Source organism: Ranitomeya variabilis, chromosome 2 (assembly GCF_051348905.1).
Source record: "Ranitomeya variabilis isolate aRanVar5 chromosome 2, aRanVar5.hap1, whole genome shotgun sequence".
NCBI lineage: Eukaryota > Metazoa > Chordata > Amphibia > Anura > Dendrobatidae > Ranitomeya > Ranitomeya variabilis.
In genome coordinates this window covers 117,478,006-117,501,039 of record NC_135233.1, presented here as the reverse complement: position 1 = coordinate 117,501,039, position 23,034 = coordinate 117,478,006, and the positions used below count along the sequence as shown (strand labels likewise).

The following is a 23,034-nucleotide window of genomic DNA, read 5'->3' as shown; positions in this document are numbered from 1 at the left end:
CTAGGAAACCACTGCTAAGGACAGGCAACAAGCAGAAGAGACTTGTTTGGGCTAAAGAACACAAGGAATGGACATTAGACCAGTGGAAATCTGTGCTTTGGTCTGATGAGTACAAATTTGAGATCTTTGGTTCCAACCACCGTGTCTTTGTGCAACGCAGAAAAGGTGAGCGGATGGACTCTACATGCCTGGTTCCCACCGTGAAGCATGGAGGAGGAGGTGTGATGGTGTAGGGGGTGCTTTGCTGGTGACACTGTTGGGGATTTATTCAAAACTGAAGGCATACTGATCCAGCATGGCTACCACAGCATCTTGCAGCGGCATGCTATTCCATCCGGTTTGCGTTTAGTTGGATCATCATTTATTTTTCAACAGGACAATGACCCCAAACACACCTCCAGGCTGTGTAAGGGCTATTTCACCAAGAAGGAGAGTGATGGGGTGCTACACCAGATGACCTGGCCTACACAGTCACCAGAGCTGAACCCAATCGAGATGGTTTGGGGTGAGCTGGACCGCAGAGTGAAGGCAGAAGGGCCAACAAGTGCTAAGCATCTCTGGGAACTCCTTCAAGATTGTTGGAAGACCATTCCCGGTGACTACCTCTTGAAGCTCACGAAGAGAATGCCAAGAGTGTGCAAAGCAGTCATCAAAGCAAAAGATGGCTACTTTGAAGAACCTAGAATATAAGACGTATTTTCAGTTGTTTCACACTTTTTTGTTAAGCATATAATTCCACATGTGTTAATTCATAGTTTTCATGCCTTCAGTGTGAATGTACAATTTTCATAGTCATGAAAATACAGAAAAATCTTTAAATGAGATGTGTCCAAACTTTTGTTCTGTACTATATATATGTATACATATGTGTGTGTATATATCAAAAAAAAAAAAAAAAAAAAAAATATATATATATATATATATATATATATATATATATATATATATATATATATATATATATATATGTATATATATATATATATATATATATATATATATATATATATAGTAAGATTGCACTTACTTGCGGGTTGGGGGATACTCGCGTGGCAGCGATAAAACACTCAGCAATACGTTTTCCTTCTAAAGACTCAACTGGGTTTATTACCCCATAAACCCCAGTGGCAGAAAACACAAAACAACAATCTTCATATCAGGCAAATCAAAGTAACAATGTTCACAGTGTGATTCTGTTCCATCAGGACAGTGACCATACGCTCTTGGTCGAGTCCAATATCCAGGCTCGCTCTGGAGCCAAACACACAGTCTGGTATTACCTGCTTGTCAGTGCTGCAGGCTTTCCAATGCAGTTCCACACGGGACCTGTTTCTGGCTCTGCGGATCCCTGTCCTCACCTCGTGCTGTTCAGGGATCCAGTCCTCCTCCCAGGACCTCCCAACACCCAGGTTACTCGGGATCACACAGATGGCCTGTCTGGGTACAATTCAGGACGTCCATCCCCGGCTGGGACCGTCCAATACCCAGGCCAACAGTAGCAAAATCCCACCACGTGCTCTTCAGGGCTAGCACACCCAACACCGAGGTTTCTCTCAGGACCTTGCACCTATACCATTCAGGTCTACACACTCAGACCTACAGGAGCCAAACACTCTCTCACCATGTGCTACACACAACTCCATTATGTAGGTGTAACCACACCCAGGTACCTGTCACATGGCTAGTCAGGTGAGCGTGACATCACCACAGGTCTTCAACACAATTATGTCACCAAATGCATCTTGAAGTGCACATGCAGTGCCCTCTGGCTGTAACATTGGTCACTGCACCACATACCTCCCCCCTTTGTTCAACCCTATAGGGGTGGACATATGACATAAACCCGGGGTTCCGATACCGGGAACCCACGTCACCTTTGATAGGCCTCCCCCAGCCCCAGCGGTCAGTTTGTTGGTCCTGGGCTTCAACCCTTGAGTCACCATCCGTCTGTGTCAGCAGACCCTTTTTGGTCAACCCACTTACAGTCGAGCTGACTGTCTGGTCTGAGTCTGAGCCTCCGCTACTACGCCTGCTACCAGGTCTCCCACCTCGGTCACTCAGCCCTGAGTTAACAGAAGAGTCACTTCTTTGGACTCTTCTACTCTTTAGGATGCCTTTTCGTATCTCCATACTCTGGGTTGGGAGTGGTCGCCATCTTATATTCTGCAGCTGTTTATTAACTTGCAGTCTCCAAGTCTCAGCTGTTCTACCTCCCTTAGGTATGCCATGCGACATTCCAGGAGCATGCGGATATTCCTAAGACTCTCTCTGGATCCGACAACCAGGAACGGAACCATCCCATCTTCAGCCATGACCTGGACCTTTTCATCAGCTGGTATCCTCAGTCTCTTTAGACCGGATTTATCCACCATCTCCTGCATCACTCTTCCAAATTTCCCAATGACTTTCACCACCAGAACTTTGGGTACTTGGACTGTCTTCCACTAAGCCCAGCCGACTAAGAGCTTTCCTTTCATGCTCCAGACGTCGAACAGCTTCATCATTCTTCAAAATGATCCTCTGTTTTGTACGGAGGCAGTGTAGGTGCATATCCCTCAGGACAGCTGTTGTGAATTCCGTTCTCGGGCTCCCTCCTGTGGTCATGAATGGTACTTGGTTGAGTTCTGTTCATGGGCTCCCTCTGGTGGCTTTGAATGATACTGCTGGCCTTTAGCTGGGCTCACAGCTGCCTCGTTTTCTGCTATGCTCGCTGCCTATTTAACTCCACCTAGGTCTTTACTTGTTGCCAGCTGTCGTTGTATTCAGTATTGGTTCAGATCTCTCTGGGACTTCTCGTGTGACCTGTCTCCTCCTGGAGAAGCTAAGTTCATGCTAGTTCATTTTTGCTCATTGTTTTTGGAAAATGTTTCTCAGTATATGATGAGTTCAGTCCAGCTTGCTTATATGCTATTTCCTTGCTAGCTGGAAGCTCTGGGGTGCAGAGTTGCGCCCCTCACATCGTGAGTCGGTGTGAGGGTCTTTTGTATTCTCTGCGTGGATATTTTTGTAGTATTTTATACTGACCGCACAGTTCCCTTGCTATCTTCTGTCTATTTAGTTATTAGTGGGCCTCATTTGCTAAAACCTGTTTTCATTCCTATGTTTGTATTTTCCTCTTAACTCACCGTTATTATTTGTGGGGGGCTGCCTTACTTTGGGGAAATTTCTCTGAGGCAAGTGAGGCTTTGTTTCTCTCTAGGGGTAGCTAGCTCTCAGGCTGTGAAGAGGCGTCTAGGGAGAGTTAGGAAACGCTCCACGGCTGCCTATAGTGTGTGTGATAGGATCAGGGTTGCGGTCAGTAAAGCTCCCACATCCCCAGAGCTTGTCCTATATTTCTGGTTTACCTACCAGGTCATTCCCAGTGTTCCTAACCACCAGGTCCATAACAGACAGCCACCCGCTTCACTGTGACTTCCCTAGTCGACAGTATGACCAATTGCTGAGTCTCAGGCGCCCAGTGCACACTACACGCCTCTACTGCCTTTCTAAATGCCTCATGCACACCCTTCTTGGCGCACACGTCTTGCATGTCTTCGGGTACTTCTATTATGCTCTTGAAAAGCGGGGTCTCACTCTCTTCATGGACTGACGGCTCCCCTTTTGCCATGGACTTTTCCATTAAGATATCTGCCACGACCGGGTGACTGTCTTGTTCTGTTTTTAGTGCCAATTCTTCCTCCGCTTTACAGTCTTCCAGAACCCTGGCCAGGACGGGCACTGGCAACTTCACCTTGTTACCACTCTGGTACCGTCGCTGTGAGTCTGTGACCAACATCTCCTTTTAATGCTTCTCTGAGCACATCCACATCTTCCTTTAAGGCTTTGTTCACACTTTGCCACGTTGACAGGTGATGTTTGAGCTCAGAGACTTCCTTCTCCAGTTCATCTACTCTGTGCTCAGCGACTTGTCTTAGATGCCTTAACGCGGCTTGTAAATCTGTTACCTTTTGCTTCTCATGAGACAATCCTATAGCGAGTTCCTGGAACCCCTGTGCTTCCTTCGCTACAAACCAGGCCTTGACTGCGGAGAGCTCGGACTCCAGGTAACGCACCTGATCCAGTTGCGCGGAGTTGGCGACTTCTATCTCAGGGACATTATCTTTGTTGGCACCTGTCCCCGTCTCCTCTTTAACACTCTTCTCCGAGGGTGCAATTTGTTCAGTCCCTTTCCCTCTTTTACGTCTCCGGCGACGGGAGGAAGCTTTGCTATTTATACCAGAGTCAGTCTTACTGCCCTCTTTTCCGCTTTCATCACCGTCTGAATGGGAGTCACCACCACCCGATCGGTCATCCGGGAACCAGCCATCCCCATCTAAACAAGTCACATTTTCTGGAATGGCTGCCACCGCTATCATGACTTCAGCCTGTGGAGCCTCGTCGTTTCTCTGTGTCAGTACCTCTGACAACACAGCATCTTGAAGTGCACATGCAGCGCCCTCTGGCTGTAACATTGGTCACTGCACCACAATATACATATATATATATACCGTATTTTCCGGCGTATAAGACGACTTTTTAACCCCTGAAAATCATCTTAAAAGTCGGGGGTCGTCTTCGCCGGGTATCGCATTGCCGGGTGTATATGGTGGGTGGGGGGGAGTGGGCCTGATGACGACGAGGGGGCGTCTCACAGGAAAGTGAGTATCCCCCATTACCTCATTGTATCGCTGCAGCGTGGGGTCTCTGCTGGGAGCGGTGGCTGCTGCTCCTCATTGTGCAGCATGGGTGCTGTGGGGCGGCGGCTCCTCTTCTTCAGTGTGGGGCCTCTGTGCTGCTGGGCGGCGGCGGCGGCTTATCTTCAGGCAGTCGGGGCTCCTCCGGTATCTCCTTAAAGCCCGGAAGCCCTGCCGGCAACTCCATCGGTGCAATGCAGTGGCCTCCGGGAACATGGCCGCTGCTCAGATTCAGATCTCGTCCCGAGATCTCGGGAGACGAGATCTGAATCTGAGCATGCGCAGCCCCCAGCGGCCGGGCCACCGCATAGCAGCAATGGAGCTGTCTCCGGGAAAATGGCCGCTGCTCAGATTCAGATCTCGTCTCCCGAGATCTCGGGACGAGATCTGAATCTGAGCAGCGGCCATGTTCCCGGAGGCCACTGCATTGCACCGATGGAGTTGCCGGCAGGGCCTCCGGGCTTTAAGGAGATACCGGAGGAGCTCCGACTGCCTGAAGATAAGCCGCCGCCCAGCAGCACAGAGGCCCCACACTGAAGAAGAGGAGCCGCCGCCCCACAGCACCCACGCTGCACAATGAGGAGCAGCAGCCACCGCTCCCAGCAGAGACCCCACGCTGCAGCGATACAATGAGGTAATGGGGGATACTCACTTTCCTGTGAGACGCCCCCTCGTCGTCATCAGGCCCACTCCCCCCCCCAAATGGCACAAAAGTCACCGGCCCTATAAGACGACATAGGGTGTATAAGAAGACCCCCGACTTTTAAGAAGATTTTACATTTTAACTGGAAAAGTTGGGGGGTCGTCTTATACACCCAGTCGTCTTATACGCCGGAAAATACGGTATATATATATATATATATATATATATATATATATATATATATATATATATATATATATATATATATATATATATACATACATACACTCACCGGCCACTTTATTAGGTACACCATGCTAGTAATGGGTTGGACCCCCTTTTGCCTTCAGAACTGCCTCAATTCTTCGTGGCATAGATTCAACAAGGTGCTGGAAGCATTCCTCAGAGATTTTGGTCCATATTGACATGATGGCATCACACAGTTGCCGCAGATTTGTCGGCTGCACATCCCAAAGATGCTCCATACAAGGCAGGATGGATCCATGCTTTCATGTTGTTTACGCCAAATTCTGACCCTACCATCCGAATGTCGCAGCAGAAATCGAGACTCATCAGACCAAGCAACGTTTTTCCAATCTTCTACTGTCCAATTTCGATGAGCTTGTACAAATTGTAGCCTCAGTTTCCTGTTCTTAGCTGAAAGGAGTGGTACCCGGTGTGGTCTTCTGCTGCTGTAGCCCATCTGCCTCAAAGTTCGACGCACTGTGCGTTCAGAGATGCTCTTAGGCCTACCTTGGTTGTAACGGGTGGCGATTTGAGTCACTGTTGCCTTTCTATCAGCTCGAACCAGTCTGCCCATTCTCCTCTGACCTCTGGCATCAACAAGGCATTTCCGCCCACAGAACTGCCGCTCACTGAATTTTTTTTCTTTTTCGGACCATTCTCTGTAAACCCTAGAGATGGTTGTGCGTGAAAATCCCAGTAGATCAGCAGTTTCTGAAATACTCAGACCAGCCCTTCTGGCACCAAAAACCATGCCACGTTCAAAGGCACTCAAATCACCTTTCTTCCCCATACTGATGCTCGGTTTGAACTGCAGGAGATTGTCTTGACCATGTCTACATGCCTAAATGCACTGAGTTGCCGCTATGTGATTGGCTGATTAGAAATTAAGTGTTAACAAGAAGTTGGACAGGTGTACCTAATAAAGTGGCCAGTGAGTGTATATCAGTAAATAACCAGTTTAATTTAGGTTATTCTGGTAATTTAACAATTATAAGTACTTTGTGGTCTTTTTGTATTGTTTGCTCAAGGTAAAGTATTTGTTGATTTATTTCAGGGTTTATTTTGAGGTTTGTTTTTTACATTCTGTTACATAGTCTATGTTTAATTTTGTACATAATATGTCCCCAAATAAGTCATAAGCAATCTCTGAGGATATTAATTTTTTTTTTATTTTTTTTATTGTGAAACTCTTGACTGCAACTGGGGCATCTATACTTACCCCAGTTACAGGGGAAATCTCCTGCCAACCTCAAGCCATGGTATAAATGTCAAAGCTGATTTGGATCTGCGGGGTCCAATAGCTTCCTTGTAAGTGCCATTGCTGCTATTCACTGCTAAAAAAAAGTAAACAAAAGCGGTTTTAAACTTCTTCTCCCTAGAGTATGTCCTTCCCTACATTTTATTGTTTTGGAGGTAGTTTGCAGTACTATTCACTAGGAGTTGGTGCGAATACGCAGGACCCGGTCCATCAGCCACATCAGTAATCAGTGGCCGCTGGATGGGAGCCCTGAGAACCGCCTCCAAGCTCCCAGAATCGGCAGCTCTTATTTTGATTAAGATGCCTGGTGTGATGTCACCTGGGTGTCAAGCCATAATGATGACAGGCCAGCTAATCAAAATAAGAGCCGCAGATGCCAGGAGGTGGCCACAGATTACTGACATGGCTGACCAATTCTGCTATAGCAATTACACAATGTTCAGAGCTGTGCCACTTTTGCAATGATCCACTGATAGGTGGGAGTGCAGTCAGTTGGACCCCCTACCTATCTGATGTCGATGACCTATTCTATGGATAAGTTGTCAATATTAAAGTCCTGGATAATTCCTTGAACGAATAGGAAGCAAAGACAAAAAAGGAAAATAATTCTGCCCCCCATCTCCCCAGTGCCAAGTGACTATTTTCCTCAGCCCATTCAAATTAACCTTTAAATGTCAATAAAATTTCAATGACCTCCTAATGTTTCTATGTATCACTCCCTTCAGGAAAGGAGGCCTTTATACGCTTGGCTGACTTGTTGAACATCCGGGTGATCACGATGAAGGCCCGTATGCATCCGTTTGAATGCTGGATGCCTCACCTGTACAGAAGTGCAGCTAGTCGCTTTATCCGCAGGGTGGTCCTTCATAAGTATGTATTATAGTCTCTGACATTTCCACACTATGACTTCTTTTTCACATTGATGGGTTGTTTATTCTTTTTCTTTCAGAGGTTTTATATATGCTTTTGATGTCGTCATTCTAGTAAATGCCATTTTCATTGGCCTGGAGGACAAAATCCCATTGATTTCCAATGCAGAGTGGGTTTTTCTCTCCCTTTATGTCATAGAGATTTTGCTCAAACTCTACACATATGACCCCAGGTCGTTCTTTGCAAAGAGCCAGTTTTGGAATTGGTAGGTTTCATTTATTTTAACTTTCTACACTTTCATCCCATTTACTCATACAACTCTCAAATGTCCTTGGAAATTTGCCATGCCGATGTTCTAATACACACCGCTCACTCTACACAACACTTGGCCCTGTCTGATGAAGGGTATTTACCTTAAAAATTAACATTTTGCTATACTGACGGCGGTGTAGTCTATGGATAAGAGATATTCTGAATAAATCCTAATTATGGATTTCCACGTGCCTTATGATGTGGAATTCCTTCCTTCCATTCACTACCGATCTACAGGAGCTCCGCAGGGACTTGGCACCCTATAATAATTCATACCGTCCATTAAGGATGTGCCACGTACACTATTGATTATTCGATTTACTAATACTGTCATAAATTTAGACAGCTGACAAATTTGCAAAATGTTATACCACCTCTTGGTTGGCTCACTTAATTTTAAATTTTTTTTTTGCCAAGTGCTCAATCGGACACCACGCTATCTTTACTACTAACATAAAACGTGTCTAAACCACTTCATAAACGTGGCCCATCTCATGCGTAACCAAATTCTGGCTCAATTTAATTAGTAAATCTACATTTATCCTCATCTTTAGGTATCAATGTTATACGGCTGCAATCACCGTTAATTCAACCCCACTGCAAATTAGGTCTATGATCATTTACAATCGTTCTGCTGTTTGCAATAAACTAAACATGAACACTTTAAATAGAGCAACACAAGTAATACAACAAGTGGTTTCTACAAATTCAGCACAAAATGCCGATATCAAGGCATTTGTTTCTTCTCTTACCTTACTCGACCACTTTCTTGGCAGACCAAGAGTATTGGTGAAATGGAGGCCATTGCCCATGAGGAACATTCCTCAGGAACACTGCCAGAAGCTGGTATCTGGCCTTAGTAAAGCACTTTTGGCTGTTATGACCTGCTGTAAACATGATCTAAGTACTAAAGACGCTTGTCATGACGGAATGAATAATTCTTAGACTAGTAATTAGTAATGGTGGCATTTCATGTTGAACTTTGGGAAAGCATTTGGTATATAAGTTGCGTTGAGCTGTTTACATTGTTTTAGATCGATTTGGTTCAATAATAATGTAAAAAAATGAATCCTGCATTGCTGCATTGAGCAGGGGGTAGGACATGATGACCTTGGAGGTCTTTTCCAACTCTAATATTGTAGGATTCAATCAAAAGTGGATTTCTTAAAACTATAGGAAATTAGTCTAAAAAGCCCCAATGGCCCGTGCAAAAATTGCCGGATTTCTAATCTTTATTTTCAATAGAGATCATGATCTGTTTGTTTCTTAGGTGATCATATAATGTATGTAAGAAAAATATGTAATATTATTGGGGTTAGCATGACTATCGTTCTGCTCCCATCAGTATTCATTGACGTGTATAACAAGGACCGTTAATGAGCGCCAATCAATTTTTACATAGTTGATCGAACCTCATTAACGGGCCAGAATAGTCCTGTCTAAGTGTTAGATTAACCAGTGCTCTTTCTGTATGTCTAGTGCCATTAGTAAGAGGTCTAGGATTATACAACAAATCAAAATCCAAATGTAGGTGCAATATCCAACATCAAAATGATGCCCAACTCGGGCCATATGTGACGGTCATGTAATGTGATACTCCTGCTTCCTCTACATCCATTCCAATTTAATAGGAATGGAACATGTCCTTTTGTTCAGAAGGGCACAGAAATGTGGTAGAATGGGTTTCTGTGCTTGTCTGAACAAACGGGCTTGTTTAGAGAAAAAATGTACACGGAGTTGATTTAAACTCTATATCATTTTATTTTATGGCTGTATACACTCTTCCTCTGAATCCCGTTTTTAGAGGGATTCAGAAAGAACCCTGAGACACTGAAAAAAAAAAATGCAGTGTGAATGAGGCCTCAGGTACGCGCAAACAGAGGCAACAGAGTTCCTTCCACACTACCAGCAATCATAGATGGGCTTTCAGTACTGTTATTGTGCTCATTGTATATCCCTTGTCCCTTGTAAGGTTTGACACCTTCATCATCATCGCTGCTCTTATTGCTACAACAGTGAACACGGCGCTGAAATCAGGTCTGTGTACATTTCTATTCCGTCATGTTTTTAATCTGTAGCTATACTTTATTATGTATGCTCTTTTTCATTATTGAGCCGCCCCTCATCCTGCATTGTTGTATTTTCCTTTTCTATCTTCCATTGGATGTTTGGATGACCACCAGTTTGAATGTTTCTACATTTTACTCATAGTATATAACATGGGGAAGTAGAGTACAATGTGACCATATACTTCCCCACGACAGATGAGCTGATCTTCCAAAATTCCTTTTTTATTTTCTTTTGCCCACATTAGCTGGCAGATTCAATTATGTCTGTGTTTCCAGACCCCATAATATAAGACTAATAAATGGAGGGCCTGGAAGGGGTTAAAAATAAAGGCTTACTCTAACTTGTCCTGCCACCACAGCCCATTGCCCACTCTCCAGATTGCTCCAACTTTGGTTTTCTTGTCGTCTTTCTTGCTTTTCTTGTCTTCTTTCTTACTCTCTACTCCTCTTCAGTCTTCTATCTGAGATCTTCTGGTGCTGAATAGACCTCTCAATGTGGTCAACAAGGGGCACAAAGAAGTAAGCGGAGTGCTGGACAGAGAGCTGTGGTGGCCTAGGAAAAGTATTTTTTAACCCTTTTTTGGTCCCCATTTACTGGATTTGAGCGAGATGAATCCTGAAAAATTTGGATTCTTAGAAAACCAAATCTTTCAGGATATTTGAAACAAACTAAAGGGAGTGTGTCATCCCAAACTGACAGCGTAAACTAAGCACTTAGCCTTGTAGGGGATGGTGCCCTTATAAAAATTACACTTTAGAGTTCTAGTCATTGCCTCAGTTCTGTAGAAACTGAAGTTTAGTTATGATAATAAGGGTGCTTGGTGTACCTATGATGTGGCGAAGAGGCTCAGTGCTTTGATCAGTCACTTATTTTGCATGGCGCTGCCTCCCTCTCTTGTAATTAACAGCACAGACTTACCTGGAGCTAGTGATATCTGCAGAGAAAGTTTAGGCCCCAGTGATGTCAATCACCAGCGAGGCAGGCAGGGCTATGTAAAACCTGTGGGTGAAACGGTGCACCGAGCGTATGGCCACACCCAGGGTTCATCAAACACTATAGTTAGCATACTTGTTTAAACCTCAAGAAAGGATGGAGCGATTGGCACAATAAAGGTGTGATTTCTACAGAGGTTATATCCTCTACAAGGCTATGTGCGTAGTGTAAGTGCAGCGCGGGGCGGTAGTGGCGGGCGAGGCGCTCGTCTGCTTCTTTTATGCCCTGGCATGTTAAATGAAAGTGTGTGACTTGGCTGGGTGGTGGTGTTAGTGTTGTAAGACCCTTGCAGCCGCCTATAGCCGGTGTAGTTGGCCGGCCAGGACCATAGGTTCCGCAGTTCAATAAATGAGACCCCTATTCTAAAACGGTCTTTACTGAACAGTAACGTGATACGGTTATGTACAAGGGATACTGGGTACAAAATCCTATGGACATTTTCATACACACTGTTTCGTTCCACTGTAGTCTACTCCAGGGCAGGTGAAGCATACAGTTTTGCCCGACTTTGTGTCAGCCTAGCTTGTTGCCATAGTTCTGATTTAGTCTCTCACTCAGCTGTTCCGCATCCTGTTTCTTCCAGTACTGGTGCCCTGTATCTTCTGCTCGGGTCCCCCACTAGTCTCACGAACTCCATTTTCTTTAGGTTCGTTACCTTTTGCGTTTTGCAAGGTTAGTGTTTCTCGTGACACGTCGATCTATCCAAGGATCACTTTTCTAGAAGGCTATTCTGTCTCATCGGTCACTTCGGGATCTTGCTATTCTTTTATCCCTTAGTCTCCTTTTCCCGTAGTTCACCCAAATGGCAGCACTGCTCACAGACACTTCCTAGTTCTACTTGAACTTGACCCTATCTAACTAGCTACAGGAAGCAGTGACTTGCCCTAATGATAATCCCCATCCCACTATGGGCTAGTCCCATACATTGATACTATCCTATCTTACCCTAACCCCTTCCCGACCTTTGACCCCACGTAGGCGTCATGAAAACCCGTGCCAATCCGACCCATGACGCCTATGTGGCGTCATGGAAAGATCGCCTCCCTGCAGATCGGGTGAAAGGGTTAACTCCATTTTCACCCGATCTGCAGAGACAGGGGGAGTGGTACTTCAGCCCAGGGGGGGTGGCTTCACCCCCCCATGGCTACGATCGCTCTGATTGGCTGTTGAAAGTGAAACAGCCAATCAGAGCGATTTGTAATATTTCACCTATGAAAATGGTGAAATATTACAATCCAGCCATGGCCGATGCTGCAATAGCATCTGCCATGGCTGGAGACCCCGATCTGCCCCCCCCCAGTCGTCCTTTCTGCCCCGATCTCCTGTCCGCTCCCCTCCTCCCTCCTGTCCGCTCCCCCGGTCCTCTTGTCCGCTCCCCCGGTCCTCCGCTCCCCCCCCCCCCATGTTCCGATCCCACCCCCCCATACTTACCTAGCTTCGATGTCCCTCCCGGTGTCCGGCCGTCTTCTCCATGGGCGCCGCCATCTTGGAAAATGGCGGGCGCATGCGCAGTGCGCCCGCCGAATCTGCCAGCCGGCAGATTCATTACAAGTACATTTTGATCGCTGTGGTAGGTTCCATCGCAGTGATCAAAAGAAAAAAATAATAAATAAACCCCCCCCTTTATCACCCCCATAGGTAGGGACAGTAATAAAATAAAGAAAATATTTCTTTTTCTTTTTCTACTAGGGTTAGGGTTAGAACTAGGGTTAGAACTAGGGGTAGGGTTAGGGGTAGGGTTAGGGTTACGGGTAGGGTTAGGGTTAGGGGTAGGGTTATGGCATGTGCACACAGTGCGGATTTGGCTGCGGATCGGCCGCGGACCCGCAGCGTATCGGCCGCGGATCCGCAGCGGATCGGCCGCGGACCCGCAGCGGATCGGCCGCGGACCCGCAGCGGATCGGCAGCGGATCGGCCGCGGATCCGCAGCGGATCCGCAGCGGATCCGCAGCGGATTGGCCGCTGCGAATTCGAAGCAGTTTTCCATCAGGTTTACAGTACCATGTACACCTATGGAAAACCAAATCCGCTGTGCCCATGGTGCAGAAAATTCCGTGCAGAAACGCTGCGTTGTATTTTCCGCAGCATGTCAATTTTTTGTGCGGATTCCGCAGCGTTTTACACCTGTTCCTCAATAGGAATCCGCAGGTGAAATCCGCACAAAAAAACACTGGAAATCTGCTGTAAATCCGCAGGTAAAACGCAGTGCCTTTTACCTGCAGATTTTTCAAAAATCGTGCGGAAAAATCTCACACGAATCCGCAACGTGGGCACATAGCCTTAGGGTTAGGGTTGGAATTAGAGTTAGGGTTGGAATTAGGGCTAGGGTTTGAAATAGGGTTAAGATTAGGCTTGTGGTTAGGGTTACGGATAGGGTTAGGGGTGTGTTGGGGTTACAGTTGTGGTTAGGGTTGGGATTAGGGTTACGGTTGGGATTAGGGTTAGGATTAGGGTTAGGGTTGGAATTAGGGTTACGGGTGTGTTGCGGTTAGGGTTGTGGTTAGGGGTGTGTTGGGGTTAGGGTTGTGATTAGGGTTATGGCTACAGTTGGGATTAGGATTAGGGGTATGTTGGGGTTAGTGTTGAAGTTAGAATTGAGGGGTTTCCACTGTTTAGGCACATCAGGGGTCTCCAAACGCAACATGGCGCCACCATTGATTCCAGCCAATCTTGCGTTCAAAAAGTCAAATGGTGCTCCCGCCCTTCCAAGCCCCGACGTGCGCCCAAACAGTGGTTTACCCCCACATTTGGGGTACCAGCATACTCAGGACAAACTGGGCAACAACTGTTGGGGTCCAATTTCTCCTGTTACTCTTGCAAAAATAAAAAATTCTGGGCTAAAAAAATATTTTTGAGGAAAGGAAACACATTTTTTTTCACGGCTCTGCGTTATAAACTTCTGTGAAGCACTTGGGGGTTCAAAGTGCTCACCACACATCTAGATAAGTTCCTTCGGGGTCTAGTTTCCAAAATGGGGTCACTTGTGGGGTGTTTCTACTGTTTAGGCACATCAGGGGCTCTGCAAATGCAATGTGACGCCCGCAGACCATTCCATCAAAGTCTGCATTTCAAATGTCACTACTTCCCTTCCGAGTCCTGACGTGTGCCCAAACAGTGGTTTACCCCCACATATGGGGTATCAGCGTACTCACAACCAACTGGGCAAGAAATATTGGGGTCCAAATTCTCCTGTTACCCTTGTGGAAATAAAAAATTGCTTGCTAAAACATCTTTTTTGAGGAAAGAAAAATGATTTTTTATTTTCACGGCTCTGCGTTGTAAACTTCTGTGAAGCACTTGGGGGTTGAACGTGCTCACCACACATCTAGATAAGTTCCTTGGGGGGTCTAGTTTCCAAAATGGGGTTACTTGTGGGGGGTTTCTACTGTTTAGGCATATCAGGGGCTCTGCAAACGTAACATGATGCCCGCAGACCATTCCATCAAAGTCTGCATTCCAAAACGTCACTACTTCCCTTCCGAGCCCCGGCATGTGCCCAAACAGTGGTTTACCCCCACATATGGGGTATCAGCGTACTCAGGAGAAACTGGACAACAACTTTTGGGGTCCAATTTCTCCTGTTACTCTTGCAAAAATAAAAAATTCTGGGCTAAAAAAATCATTTTTGAGAAAAGAAAAATTATTTTTTATTTTCATGGCTCTGCGTTATAAACTTCTGTGAAGCACTTGGGGGTTCAAAGTGCTCACCACACATCTAGATTAGTTCCTTGGGAGGTCTAGTTTCCAAAATGGGGTCACATGTGCGGGAGCTCCAATGTTTAGGCACACAGGGGCTCTCCAAACGCGACATGGTGTCCGCTAACGATTGGAGCTAATTTTTCATTCAAAAAGTCAAATGGCGCTCCTTCCCTTCCGAGCCTTACCATGTGCCCAAACAGTGGTTTACCCCCACATGTGAGGTATTGGTGTACTCAGGAGAAATTGCCCAACAAAATTTAGGATCCATTTTATCCTGTTGCCCATGTGAAAATTAAAAAATTGAGGCTAAAATAATTTTTTTGTGAAAAAAAAGTACTTTTTCATTTTTACGGATCAATTTGTGAAGCACCTGGGGGTTTAAAGTGCTCACTATGCTTCTAGATAAGTTCCTTGGGGGGTCTAGTTTCCAAAATGGGGTCACTTGTGGGGGAGCTCCAATGTTTAGGCACACGGGGGCTCTCCAAACGCGACATGGTGTCCGCTAAAGATTGGAGCCAATTTTTCATTCAAAAAGTCAAATGGCGCTCCTTCCCTTCCGAGCCCTGCCGTGCGCCCAAACAGTGGTTTACCCCCACATATGAGGTATCAGCATACTCAGGACAAATTGGACAACAACGTCCGTGGTCCAGTTTCTCCTTTTACCCTTGGGAAAATAAAAAAATTGTTGCTAAAAGATTTTTGTGACTAAAAAGTTAAATGTTCATTTTTTACTTCCATGTTGCTTCTGCTGCTGTGAAACACCTGAAGGGTTAATAAACTTCTTGAATGTGGTTTTGAGCACCTTGAGGGGTGCAGTTTTTAGAATGGTGTCACTTTTGGGTATTTTCAGCCATATAGAACCCTCAAAATGACTTCAAATGTGAGGTGGTCCCTAAAAAAAATGGTTTTGTAAATTTTGTTGTAAAAATGAGAAATCACTGGTCAAATTTTAACCCTTATAACTTCCTAGCAAAAAAAAAAATTGTTTCCAAAGTTGTGCTGATGTAAAGTAGACATGTGGGAAACGTTATTTATTAACTATTTTGTGTCACATAACTCTCTGGTTTAACAGAATAAAAATTCAAAATGTGAAAATTGCGAAATTTTCAAAATTTTTGCCAAATTTCAGTTTTTTTCACAAATAAACTCAGAAATTATCGACCTAAATTTACCACTAACATGAAGCCCAATATGTCATGAAAAAACAATCTCAGAATCGCTAGGATCCGTTGAAGCGTTCCTGAGTTATTACCTCATAAAGGGACACTGGTCAGAATTGCAAAAAACGGCAAGGTCATTAAGGCCAAAATAGGCTGGGTCATGAAGGGGCTAATATCATTACCTAAACAGTTACTATCTTATGCTGCCTACTTTACAGCCTAAACTATTTCTTATCCTATACTTATCGTATACTGTAGACTATACGTTACTAACATTGTGTTACCTTTACATTACTCTATACATAATACACTTCACATGACACAATATATACGAAAGAAGCAAGACCTAGAAGACACCAATCACGTTGTGTGAACAAGGATAGGAACGCGACCGTTACATATAGTGTCATTTTGTACTGACCAACTCCCTTTAAATTCAGTATGAATCGATATGCAAATCTCTTCCTGACCAGTGTGAAACGTACCATGGCAAATTTTTGAGCATTGCTTTCCCTTTCCTTTTCCCAACTAAGGCCCCTTTCATACATCAGTTTTTTGCTATCAGTCGCAATCCGTTGAATTTTGGGAAAAAAAAAAACAGATCCGGCGACTGATGCCGCCAGATCCGTTTTTTTCTCATAGACTTGTATTAGCGACGGATTGCCTCACGTTTCATGTCGCCAGATCCGTCGAAAATTGCTTGTCCGGCGGCCGGAGACAACGGACATAGTAACGTTTTTTGTGTACGTCGAAAAAAATGGACAGCGATGGATCTGGATGACTGAATCCCGCGACGGATTCCATTTTTGTAAACTGAGCATGCTCCGATTTTTTTTTTTTTTTTTTTTAGGATCCAATTAGCTAGATCCGCTAGTCGGATCCGGTGAAAAAACGGATCCGTCACATCAGTTTTTCACAATCTGGGACGGATCCATCGAGCCAACGGATTGTGACTGACAGCAAAAAACTGATGTGTGAAAGGGGCCTAAGAGCACCACAGTCAAGGGTATAAATAAAGCAATGTCCACAGCTCCTCACCTATGATAAAGAGAGCTTTGAAATCTCGTGGCTTCCACTTACCCTTCATATCTCCTACCCCGGATGTAGAACAGACAAACCTATCAAAACAAGTACCCAAATTGCAACAAAAGATAGTCTTCTATTGGGGGGGTAATCTTCTTAAAGAGGATTGCTAATATGAATAATATCTTATTATACTGAATATATGTAGGATATCGGAATGATGCAGCCACTTGCTGGTGACATTAGTTATGATTACTGCAATTTCCCATATTACAGTACATCTATACTGGGGAGGGGAGAGGCCCTAAGGTCACCAGCTGCCCAGTCCTTTCCTTGTGTTTGCTATAAGTGGTATCTTTAAATTCGGGACACCTTGCCCAGCTGGGCTTTGCCCCTCTTCTCACAAAATTAAAGGGAGAGGAAATGCAAAGAATTGTAGGAGAGCACAGTGCCGTACATGTCCATCGCATGATCTCTCCGGCCACTTGGCAGGCACTCGTGACGCCCGGGTGCTGCGCCAAGAAGTGGCTCGGTGCACTGGTGTCCTTTGACAGTGGAGAAATAGTGATATTGGTTCCCAAGCCAAACAGCCTGCTCTCTTTTCACCCCTACCCCCCACAACATGACACTTTTTTCATCATGGTGGTAAAGTCATGTGGAGTCTGAATAGAAAAAGCGTTTAATTTCTTGGTTCTAGAATTTAGCTCTAACCTTGAAACAAAACCTTATGCAGAATTATAAGCTATAACACAATAGAATGCACAATTTCTTTCTGTTCTGCACCATATGATGAGTGAGAAGGCCCACACTTGTGCCGGGTTGAGACCTTAAATTATTTTGATAAATCAGACTACTGTGTCCATGGATGAAGTGAACATACAAAGTGTACCTCAGCCAGTCATGGCACCAAGATCCTGAAGGTGCAGAACATGTTTATTACAATTACATTATTATGTATGTCTACATTTATTGCTCTACCCCAGTTCCAAAAAAAAGTTGGACTGAACACTGTGTAATGTGTAAAGAAAGCTAGAATCCAAATATTTGGAACAGAACATAGAACACATACCGGAGGTTTAATGTTGGACATTTTTTTTTTCTTTCGTTTGAAAAAAATTAACTCATTTTAGAAATTGATGGCTCAAAACATAAGTGGTACTAATGAACAACAGCTGCAGGATTAATTTTCATGTTCGAGAGGCAGAGTCTCTTAGAAGCAAAGATGGTCAGAGGTTCACCAATCTGTAAACTACTGTCTAAAATTGGGTCAGACGACCAAGGAATGTTGAACAGCTAAAATCCTACATGAGACAAGAGAGACAACATCCCTCTCCCAAATCTCCAGCAATTAGTCTCCTCACTTCCCTGATTTTTCCAGACTGTTGTAAAGAGACGGGATACTACACAACCGTAGACATGGCGCAGTCCCAACTTTTTTTTTTTAGATTTGTTGCTGCCATCAATTTCTAAATGAGTTAATTTTTCAAATTAAATAGCATTTTATTTTTAACTTTCAGAATTGATCTGTGTTCTGCTATGAATAAAATACTTCTATAAGAGATTTATAAATCATTCCATTCTTGTTTTCCTTACATTTTACACAGCGTCCCAACTTTTTGGGGTTGTACATTATAAGTATCTTAATTGCTGAACTTATTTATTCACTTTTTTCATACAGTATGTGTTGTATTTTTGGCACTTTGATATGTGATTGGAAGATTGTCACATAATTAAACTGACAGCTAATTGTGGAATATTGTCCCTTTGCAGTGAGTCTATATAACAGTCAAGATATTCTAGACATTGTCTTCATTCTTCGGGTTCTTCGGCTCATTAGGATCATTGACAGCTTTCAGAGGTATTACTAATTCTCAGCTATGTGCCATCATGTATCATTAGCCCAAATTACAGATAACTAAACTTACATTGCTTAGTGACATGACTATTTTTTTAAAGGGAAGATTTATTTTAAATGATTGCTGAAATACCCCTGAGACATTTAGAAGGTGTTTTCCTTGGTGCCTGTGTCTTCTACCTGTCACTAAAGCTATTAGGCAATTCCACTTGAAGGAACACTGTCTGTACTCAGAAAATATAAGACATATACGGATGAGCCTTCCCTCTTAAGCATATTTTTTTTTCCAGGTTTCGGGTCATCATGAACACATTAATAAACATCTTTCCGACCATGTTGACTTTTTGTGGCATTATCCTAGTATGTATCTTTTTCATCTCTTTTATGTTTATGCACTAATTAAACTGTATATTTTTGTAACTAGTATCTCTTTTTGATGTATTTACTTTGGCGAAGATTTATTACAACTAGGACGGGCCTATTATTTGCACTGAGAGAAGCAACACATTTGCCAATTCTTGATGTTTTGTTGTTGTAAGGTGTTACAGTACATTCTGGCTATAGTAAACCTATTTTTCTCTTTTTATTAGACTATATACTATGTTTTTGCCATTATCGGGATGGAAGTTTTCAAGAACAAAATCCGTTTCTTTCCCGAAAACTCCACTGATCCTTATGCACAGGACTGTGGAGCCAAAGCCTTGAGGGATTCTTCCTTTGCCAAAAGTAAATACTGCAAGAATAACTTCAACGACTTGAGTTCTGCCTTTGTTGTTTTAGTGGAGCTGACTGTGGTTAACCAGTGGCATGATATCCTTTTATCTTACTGATTTTGGCACTAATTATTAACCACTAGGTGGTGGCCCGATTCTAACGCATCGGGTATTCTAGAATATGTATGTATGTACGTCGCGCTGTGAGTGGGGGTTAAATTCCGCACCAATATCGCTGATTGGTCGCGCCTGGCTGGCCGATCAGCGAAGCATGGTTCAAATCTGGCACCAATTCGTGGCCGGACTGCACCTGTCGCTGATTGGTCGCGGCTGGCCGGGCACGACCAATGACCGAAGCGGTGTTTAACCTCTTTCTGGTCTCGGACGGGATAGTATCCAAGGTCAGATACCGCGCTTTGATGCACGGCTCCGGTGGTGAGCCCGCATCAAAGCTGGGACACGTCAGCTGTTTTGAACAGCTGACATGTGCCCACAAGTTAACTAGTTAAATGCCGCTGTCAAACGCTGACAGCAGCATTTAACCGGCGCTGCCGGCCGGTCGGAAATGAGCGTATCGCCAACCCCGTCACATGATCGGGGGTCAGTGATGCATCAGAATGGTAGCCATAGAGGTTCTTGAGACCTTTATGGTTACTGATGCTGGCCTTCTGTGAGCGCCCCCCTGTGGTCGGCGCTCATAGCACACCTGCATTTCTGCTGCATAGCAGCAATCTGATGATCGCTGCTATGTAGCAGAGCTGATCGAGTGGTGCCAGCCTCTAGCCTCCCATGGAGGCTATTGAAGCATGGCAAAAGGAAAAAAAAAAGGAAAAAAAATGTGAAAAAAAATTAAAAAAATATTAAAGTTTAAATCACCCCCCTTTCGCCCTAATCAAAATAAATCAATAAAAAAAATTAAACCTACACATATTTGGTATCGCCGCGTTCAGAATCGCCCGATCTATCAATAAAAAAAGAATTAACCTGATCGCTAAACGGCGTAGCGAGAAAAAAAATTGAAACGCCAGAATTACGTTTTTTTGGTCATTGCATTAAAATGCGATAACGGGCGATCAAAAGAACGTATCTGCACCAAAATGCTATCATTAAAAATGCCAGCTCAGCACGCAAAAAATAAGCCCTCACCCGACCCCAGATCATGAAAAATGGAGACGCTACGGGTATCGAAAAATGGCACTTTTTTTTTTTTTTTGTTTTTAGCAAAGTTTGGAATTTTTTTTCACCACTTAGATAAAAGAGAACCTAGACATGTTTGGTGTCTGTGAACTCGTAATGACCTGGAGAATCATAATGGCAGGTCAGTTTTAGCATTTAGGGAACCTAGTAAAAAAGCCAATCAAAAAACAAGTGTGGAATTGCACTTTTTTTGCAATTTCACCGCACTTGGAATTTTTTTCCCGTTTTCTAGTACACGACATGCTAAAACCAATGATGTCGTTCAAAAGTACAACTTGTTTCAAAAAAAATAAGTCCTCACGTGGCCATATTGACAGAAGAATAAAAAAGTTTTGGCTCTGGGAAGAAGGGGAGCAAAAAACGAAGAGGGAAAAAACGGAAAATCCCAAGGTCATGAAGGGGTTAAATACAGCGCCAATATCGCTGATTGGTCAAGCACGGCTGGCCGCGACCAATCACTGAAGCGGTGTTTAAATCCCGTGCCAATATCGCTGATTGGTCGCGCCCAGGGAGGCTGTGACCAATCAGCGAAGCGTGGTTTAAATCCCGCGTCAATTCACGGCTGGACTGCATCTGTCGCTGATTGCTCGCAGGATGTCGGGGGTTCGGGGTGCAGGATATAGTACAGCCACGTAGTATATAGCACAGCCACGTTGTGTGTAGTATATAGCACAGCCACATAGTGTATAGCACAGCCGCGTAGTATATAGCGCAGCCCACGTAGTATATAGCGCAGCCCACATAGTATATAGCGCAGCCCACGTAGTATATAGCGCAGCCCACGTAGTATATAGCGCAGCCCACGTAGTATATAGCGCAGCCCACGTAGTATATAGCGCAGCCCACGTAGTATATAGCGCAGCCCACGTAGTATATAGCGCAGCCCACGTAGTATATAGCGCAGCCCACGTAGTATATAGCGCAGCCCACGTAGTATATAGCGCAGCCCACGTAGTATATAGCGCAGCCCACGTAGTATATAGCGCAGCCCACGTAGTATATAGCGCAGCCCACGTAGTATATAGCGCAGCCCACGTAGTATATAGCGCAGCCCACGTAGTATATAGCGCAGCCCACGTAGTATATAACAGACAGCCACGTAGTATGTAGCACAGTGGTATATAGCAGCCACGTGGTATATAGCAGCCATGTAGTATATGGCAGCCACATAGTAAATAACACTGCCCACGCAGTACATATCAGTCACGCAGTATATAACACAGCCCACGTAGTATACAGCAGTGTGGACACCATATTTCTGTTAAAAAAAAAGATTTAAAATAAAAAAGTTATATACTCACCCTCCGGTGTCCACCGATGCGTGCGAGCGGCGAGGCTGCCGCCAGCTTCCGTTCCCAGTGATGCATTGCGAAATTACCCAGATGACTTAGCGGTCTTGCTCGCACGCATCGGTGGATGACTGAAGGTGAGAATAGCACAATTTTTTTTATTTATTATGTTTAACATTGTATCTTTTTACTATTGATGCTGCATAGGCAGCATCAATAGTAAAAAGTTTGTCACACAGTGTTAATAGCAGCGTTAACAGACTGCGTTACACCGCGCTATGCCGCGGTGTAACGCAGTCGGTTTAACGGACTGCTAAAACGCTATGTGGGCGGCGAGCGCTGACTGGGGGGGTGTGAGTATGGAGGGGGAACTGACTGCAGGGGAGTAGGGAGCGGCTATTTTGCAGCCGGACTATGCCCGCTGGCCGCGACCAATCAGCGACTTGGGATTTCTGTGACACACAGACAAACAGATGGAAGTGCCCCTTAGACGATTATATATATAGATTCAAATTGTGTGAATATCTGCTGTATATAAGAATGAGTGTTTCCTCTAGGTACTGTAGTTTCCTTAAAGGGAATCTGTCAGCAGGTTTGTGCTATGTAATCTGAGAGCACCATTCATACCCTGATTACCGCAATGTGTCACCTACTGGGCTGTGTTTTGCTGTTTTAATACATCCAGTGTTTTGTCAGCGGGAGATTATTATAATAGGTCTATTTGGCGCTTGCATTCTAGTCCAACCCTGACCCCAGCACTGATTAGCAGCTCTGTCACTATACAATGTGGTCTGGGCGGGGATATACAGAGCTCAACAACTGAGCTTTGCTAGAAATACAGCCGGAATGACTGCGCCTCTTCGAGCTCTCGGAAGGAAGAGCAGATCATAGAAAAGAGTGACCTATCCGTTATGGACAGGAGGCTGGCAGCGGGAGAAGGAAGAGAGCTGTATGCACAGGCCAAGCCCCCGAAACTGGGGAGTTTATTCGCCGATGGATTTCTAGACAAAAGAGAAATGGACTTAAAATACAT

At 44.5% G+C, this 23,034-nt stretch overlaps 1 protein-coding gene across 2 annotated transcripts in view; it reads left to right on the top strand.

The window, feature by feature from the left end:
* LOC143804618 (two pore channel protein 2-like) overlaps positions 1-23,034 on the top strand; it is a 100,240-nt gene that overhangs the window by 67,062 nt on the left and 10,144 nt on the right. For both annotated transcript variants that reach the window (XM_077282875.1, XM_077282876.1), the window contains exons 10-15: positions 7,546-7,690; positions 7,770-7,955; positions 9,975-10,039; positions 18,718-18,805; positions 19,093-19,162; positions 19,393-19,612. In XM_077282875.1, the coding sequence (XP_077138990.1) occupies positions 7,546-7,690; positions 7,770-7,955; positions 9,975-10,039; positions 18,718-18,805; positions 19,093-19,162; positions 19,393-19,612 (774 nt within the window). The remainder of the gene's footprint in view (positions 1-7,545; positions 7,691-7,769; positions 7,956-9,974; positions 10,040-18,717; positions 18,806-19,092; positions 19,163-19,392; positions 19,613-23,034) is intronic.